This window comes from Carassius auratus, unplaced genomic scaffold (genome assembly GCF_003368295.1).
Source record: "Carassius auratus strain Wakin unplaced genomic scaffold, ASM336829v1 scaf_tig00009973, whole genome shotgun sequence".
Taxonomy (NCBI): Eukaryota; Metazoa; Chordata; class Actinopteri; order Cypriniformes; family Cyprinidae; genus Carassius; species Carassius auratus.
In genome coordinates this window covers 27141-33513 of record NW_020524092.1, presented here as the reverse complement: position 1 = coordinate 33513, position 6373 = coordinate 27141, and the positions used below count along the sequence as shown (strand labels likewise).

Here is a 6373-nt window from a genome sequence, read left to right as displayed (position 1 = left end):
GCTATGCCCACAGCCCTCCAGAACCTCGGCTGTTTTTTGTTTTATATATATATATATATATATATATATATATATATATATATATATATATATATATATATATATATATATAAATCTATATATCTATATCAATAAAACTAAAGACTCTATAGATGGTCAAGATTAACATGAGATTGGCATAAACCATGTGTGTTATGCCCCTTTTACTGTCTTCACATTAATGCAGACATCCTCCCTACATATTAATGAGGCCTGAAACCAATCAGAGAATCCATGTTTTTTTTTTTTCCATGATCCGTTTCCACTGAATAAAAAATCTCACAATTTGGAAAAATTATTTTTTCCAAGGTTGTGAGATACAAACTCGCAATTCTGACATTTATTTGGACTTGTGAAAATGAATTTGCAATTGCAAGAAAAAGTGTCAAAATTGTGAGATAAGAACTTGCGATTCTGACTTTTTTCTCAGAATTGTGAAATATAAGCTTGCAATTGCAAGTTATAAACTCCAATCGTGGGGGTGGGGGACTGTTATGTTCTCAGAGTTAATTTATTACAATTCTGACTTTATAACTCGCAAATTGTTTTCTATCATAATTCTGACAAAAAATAAATTAAAATCAGAATTGCAAGATAAAAGAATTTAGGAGATAAAAAGTCGCAATAACATTTTTCATTTTTATTCAGTGGAGGAAATGGGCTACCATTACTACATATCCGATCTGTGCTACATGGGAGGAAAAAAATATCAGAATTGGGTCACTTGAACCATGCAGTGTAAATGCGGTCTTAGTTTCTCATTTCTGTGTAAGAAAGCCTTATTAGTGAATTATTCCATCACTATAAATCTTTTTTTTTATAATATCATTATTATTATATATAATTATTCTAGTTAAGATTAAATTGAAGTCTGACTTCTTCCAGCAGTATGGATTGGAGTTGGCTTATCAATCACAAATGAGGAATTCCCACAGCCACTCTGAATAGAAACCATGTAAGGTCTAGAGTGGAGTTTTGCTTCTGTGATTCACACAAGTTAGACACAGAGTGCTATAATACAGATTCTATGGAAAATACTTATTAAATATTCTTAACAAACAGTTAGTATAGGTGCATCTCTAAAAATTAGTGGAAAAGTTCAATTATTTCAATAATTCAACTCAAATTGTGAAACCCGTGTATTAAAGGTCCCGTTTTTCGTGCCTTTTTGAAGCTTTGATTGTGTTTACAGTGTGCAATATAACTTGTTCATGTCTCGTGTTTAAAAAAAAAACCCAGTATTTTTCACACAATTCACCTATCTGTATACCGCTGTTTTCACTGTCATAAAAACGGACTGATGACTTCCTTGTTCTATGAAGTCCCTCCTTCAGAAACAGGTAAAGAGTTCTGATTGTGCCAGCGGTTCCTGTGTTGTGATTCGACAGCAGCTTAGCACACGCTGCCCTCTTGGAAACGCGATTGGGGTAGTTTTGAGAAGCAAGTGGGTAGGATTTGTTTGGAAAACTGCTGGAGATGTACTTATAATCACAGGAGCGTTTTTACTGAAGAAATGCGCATGAAAATCGCATTTGATTTTTTTGCACAGCCCTAACATCTAGTTAACAAAGCTAAACAGCGTTGCCCTTTGTGTAATAAGTTACAGAAACTGTTAAACGCACCAACTTAAATAATAAAATACACTTACCGGTTGTGGTCCATAAACAATGCCTTCTCCAGACAAAGCAGGAACTGGTCCATCTTTCAAGAATAATCTTTGTGCGAATCCGGCATTAAACAGATTAAGTTTGAGGAAGCTGACCTCCGCAAAATGTGCTGCATATAGTTTTACATGTGGATTATAATTTTCGGAAACCGAGTTAAACATAAAATGTAACCATTGATGTCTAAGTACAGCGTCCCTGGGAAGCCCAAACAAGATGATTGGACTCCGAGATGAAAATAACATTTCAACGACATGGCGACAAACGCAACTCTTCCTCTTCTTTTTTGGAGCACACCAAGACCACGCCCCCTTTTTTGTGTATACATGTGGGTGGAGGTTAGTCAAAAAACTGTTTTAGTGACGTCATTGCTGCAGGAACTAGAGGGATGTAGTCCAAACCGGTCGTTCGTTGTAGGTGAATTCTGTTAAAAAAATATCTTGCTTGGCGTTGAACTTTGAGTTTTAAAATTTTACTGATATTATTTATACTCTAACAACAACATTACACACTAACTAAAGTTTAAAACATGGGATCACGAAGAACGGGACCTTTAAATTAATTTAGTGCACACAGACTGGAGTAGTTTAAGTCATTGGTTCTTTTAATTGTGATGATTTTGGCTCACATTTAACAAAAACCCACCAATTCTCAACAAATTAGAATACTTCATAAGACCAATTGAAAAAAGTGAACACTTTATTTTTAGTGAATAGTTGGCCTTCTGGAAAGTATGTTCCCTAAATAAATACTCTGTGGGGTTCATGTCTGGTGAGTTTGCTGGCCAGTAAAGCACACCAACACCATGGTCATTTTACCAACTTTTGGTGCTTTTGGCAGTATGGGCAGGTGCAAAATCCTGCTGGAAAATGAAATCAGCATCTTCAAAAAGCTGGTCAGCAGAAGGAAGCATAAAGTGCTCTGAAAATTATGGATTAACAGGTCCAGTGACTTTGGTTTTCAAAAAACATAATGGATCAACACCAGCAGATGACATTGCACCCAAACCATCACAGACTGTGGAAATTTAACAATGGACTTCAAGCAACTAGGGCTATGAGCTTCTCCACCCCTTTTCCAGACTCTAGGACCTTGTTTTCCAAATGAAATACAAAACTTGCTCTCGTCTGAAAAGAGGACTTTGGACCAATGGGCAACAGTCCAGTTCTTCTTCTCCTTAGCCAAGGTAACACGCCTCTGACATTGTCTGTTGTTCAGGAGTGGCTTAACAAGGGGAATACGACAACCGTAATAAAATCCCTGACGTGTCTGTGTGTGGTGGCTCTTGATGCCTTGACCCCAGCCTCAGTTTATCCCTTGTGAAGTTCACTCAAATTCTTGAATCAATTTTGCTTGACAATCCTTATAAAGCTGCGGTTCTCTGTTGGTTGTGCATATTTTTCTGTTAACATGCTTGTATATAGCACTCTGTGAACAGCCAGCTTATTTGGCAATGAATGTTTGTGGCTTACCCTTGAGAGGTCTCAATGATCGTCTTCTGGACAACTGTCGGATCAGCAGTCTTCCCTATGATTGTTTGTCTAGTGAACCAAACTGAGAGACCATTTTGAAGGCTCAGGAAACTTTTGCAGGTGTTTTGAATTGATTAGCTGATTGGACTAAGAGAACTAACAAATATTGCTACAAGTGTGACTGCATCATATAATAATTGCTGTTAATAATGTTCATCGTCTGGCTGACTACATATTGTATTCATTTTTTTGAAAAATCCTGCCATACATCCACAAACTAACAGTCACCACTTATAAGCTACTACTAAATATTGTATAAACGTAATTTTCTGTAAAGTTGCTTTGTAACGATTTGTATTGTAAAAAGCACTATACATATAAACTTGAATTGAATTGGCATGTCACCATATTCAAATTTGTTTTATTGGTCTTATGAAGTATTCTAATTTGTTGAGAATTTGTGTTTTTTAGTTAAATGTAAGCCAAAATCATCACAATTAAAAGGACCAAAGACTTAAACTACTTCAGTATGTGTACATTTAATTTATTTAATAGCAAGTTTTCCATTCAGAGATTGGAAATAAATTTTATTGATTAGTATTGTTGTTGAATGAGCTCAACTTGTACTAAATACTAAACCCTTAAAAAGTATTCCTTTGTACTAAACCATAAAAATATTTAAAGGCTTCCTACTATGCTCTTTTACAAAGTCTTTATTTTTTATTTTTGGGGTTTTACTAGAACATGTTCTCATGCTTATTGGAAAAACGCATTATTTTTCACATAATTTACATTATACAATACCTTTCTCCCCAGCCTGACACAAACAGCTCGATTAGTTCCAGGTGTAATGAAGGCCCACCTTCTGAAAAAAAAATTTGGTTGCACTTTATTTTACAGTACGTGTACTAACATGTACTTATAGTATACTTACAGTGTATTTATCTAAGAAAGTTCTGGTAATACAAGGTAACTACATGGGGTAGGGTTAGGTTTAGGGGTAGGTTCAGGGTTAGTGCCTAGTTATTACATAGTTATTGTAATTACTATAATAAGTACATAGTATGTACATGAGGAACAGGACTGTAAAATAAAGTACTACCCAAATTTTGATGTGATTGCTTATCTGTCCCAGTGCATTGTGATTGGCGAACAGTGATGTGTACTGCACCGCCCCTTGCCAAAACAGCAAGATCTGTCTGCCCTGGTACTGTATCAATATTACCATATGAATTTGAGCCCAGACCGGTATTTAGTAGCCGTACATGCATGACTGCAAATTAAAGAGCATTACCAAAGATAGCAACCAAGTGAACTAATGTGGAATGACTTAGGACTTTTTGAAACTTCTTATGTATGACTTGTGGCAATGAGGACACGTCGACATATCGATTGCCATGTGACATTTTTATTGAGAGATACACAAAAGAACTAAAAAAAAAAAATACTTTTTTTTAACCTAATTCATTTAATATTTCTAATAATTTGGTGAATCCATTGAAGATATGCTGAAATCTTGGTATAGACAGTAGGATGCGCAGCTGAATTGCATTGTATTCTGGACCCAAAAGATGTCACACCAACTGCAGTGTTTCCACAAACCAAAGGACCTCCTGAATCTCCCTTTTAAGAAACAAAGATCAGAAAATCACTAGTGAAACCAGTTCATACATCAACATAAAATCTGTAAATGTTTTGTACATACTTTGCAGGATCCTCCATGACCATGTGCACAGATCATCTGTGATGCCAAGTACTTGGATCCCCATTTACGTTGACACTCTTCGTGGTTTATTGTAGTCATGTTTGCCTCCATTAAATGATTGCTCAATATCCCATTCGTCCACAGTTGTCCCCAGCCCGCAACACTGCAGAGAGTGTCTCCACTAACATTTCTTTCCTTCGGTAATGATATCCATTTAACATAGTTATTTAGTTTGACCTTTTCCTGTAGCTGTAATTCAAAAACGCAACCATTATTAAGAGATTTAATCACTGAACTGTAGTTGATTATTCTGCCATTTTTTGAGAGTAGTACAGAAGCCCTGAAGGCCAGTATTTATTTTTTATTACTATTTACAATTGCCTCTTTAAAAAAAATAAATAATAATAAATATATGTGTGTGTGTGTGTCTGTATATATATATATATATATATATATATATATATATATATATATATATATATATATATATATATATATATATATATATATATATATTTTAATAGAAATTCAAATATAGTTATGTCAGGTTTATTCCACTGTTTTCTGATAAGAGATTATTTTAAACAAGGTTTTACAGGTTGTACCCTCAAAAGCATGATGTCATTCTGAAGTGAACAGAATGTATAGTGTGGATGTGAGATGTAAGACTTCACTTCGACACGGTATGAATCCTCACTGTTCCTTAAGTCATGAGCACCGACCACAACCGTCAGAATCTTTGGATATCTGTTGAAAGAGAAATATCCCTTTATGTAATCCAAATCATTGTCTTGTTGCACTGCAGTCATTTTGTTAGATTAAATTAAACATTGTAGTATAGACTGAACAAAACTCTTACCCTTTCCAGCAATGTGCAGCAGTCATGACAAACTCATCAGAGATGAGGAATCCACCACAGGTATGTTTAAAGTTATTCTGAATAGAAACCATGTAGGGTCTGGAGTGGGGTTTTGCTTCTTTGCCTTTGACTATACCCACATTCACACGAGCTGAGAAAGAGATAGAATTATTAGTGAGCTTATTTTGTACATACCAATTAAACATCATAATAAATGCTGTTATATAATCACCAGTGAAGGTCCGGTGTGGCAGCAGAGAGGCCAGCAGGAGCAGAGAGATGATGGTCATCATGTAGACAATCAATGAGCTCTTGCTGGCAAAAAACTATATAATTATAAGGATGGGTTGAGAAACTGAGCTACTTGCAACCCTTTCTTTCTCGGCTTGTGGTGTCAGTTTCACTGATAGTAAGAAGATACTATTTCCTTTCATTTGCATAAAGTTTTTTTGTGAAACCACAACATACAAAGTGTAACGATCATCAGCCGGAGTGCCCATGAACTCCAATAGAGGGCGGGTGAGTATAAATTATTAAATTATTAGATTTAGTGAGTATAAATTATTATATAATTTTTATTTTAATTTATTATATTAATTTAAACAAGAATTTTCAAACAATTATTTAAACTGCG

General features: G+C 35.0%; 1 protein-coding gene across 1 annotated transcript; it reads right to left on the bottom strand.

The window, feature by feature from the left end:
* Positions 1–4639: 4639 nt before the first annotated feature.
* Positions 4640–6128, bottom strand: LOC113072705 (mast cell protease 1A-like). The gene is made up of 5 exons (XM_026245673.1): positions 5972–6128; positions 5740–5890; positions 5486–5627; positions 4881–5129; positions 4640–4798 (listed from the first exon to the last, which is right to left on the bottom strand). Exons 1-5 carry the CDS (start codon positions 6030–6032, stop codon positions 4640–4642), a joined length of 762 nt encoding a protein of 253 aa, XP_026101458.1. The 5' UTR covers positions 6033–6128.
* Positions 6129–6373: the final 245 nt, after the last annotated feature.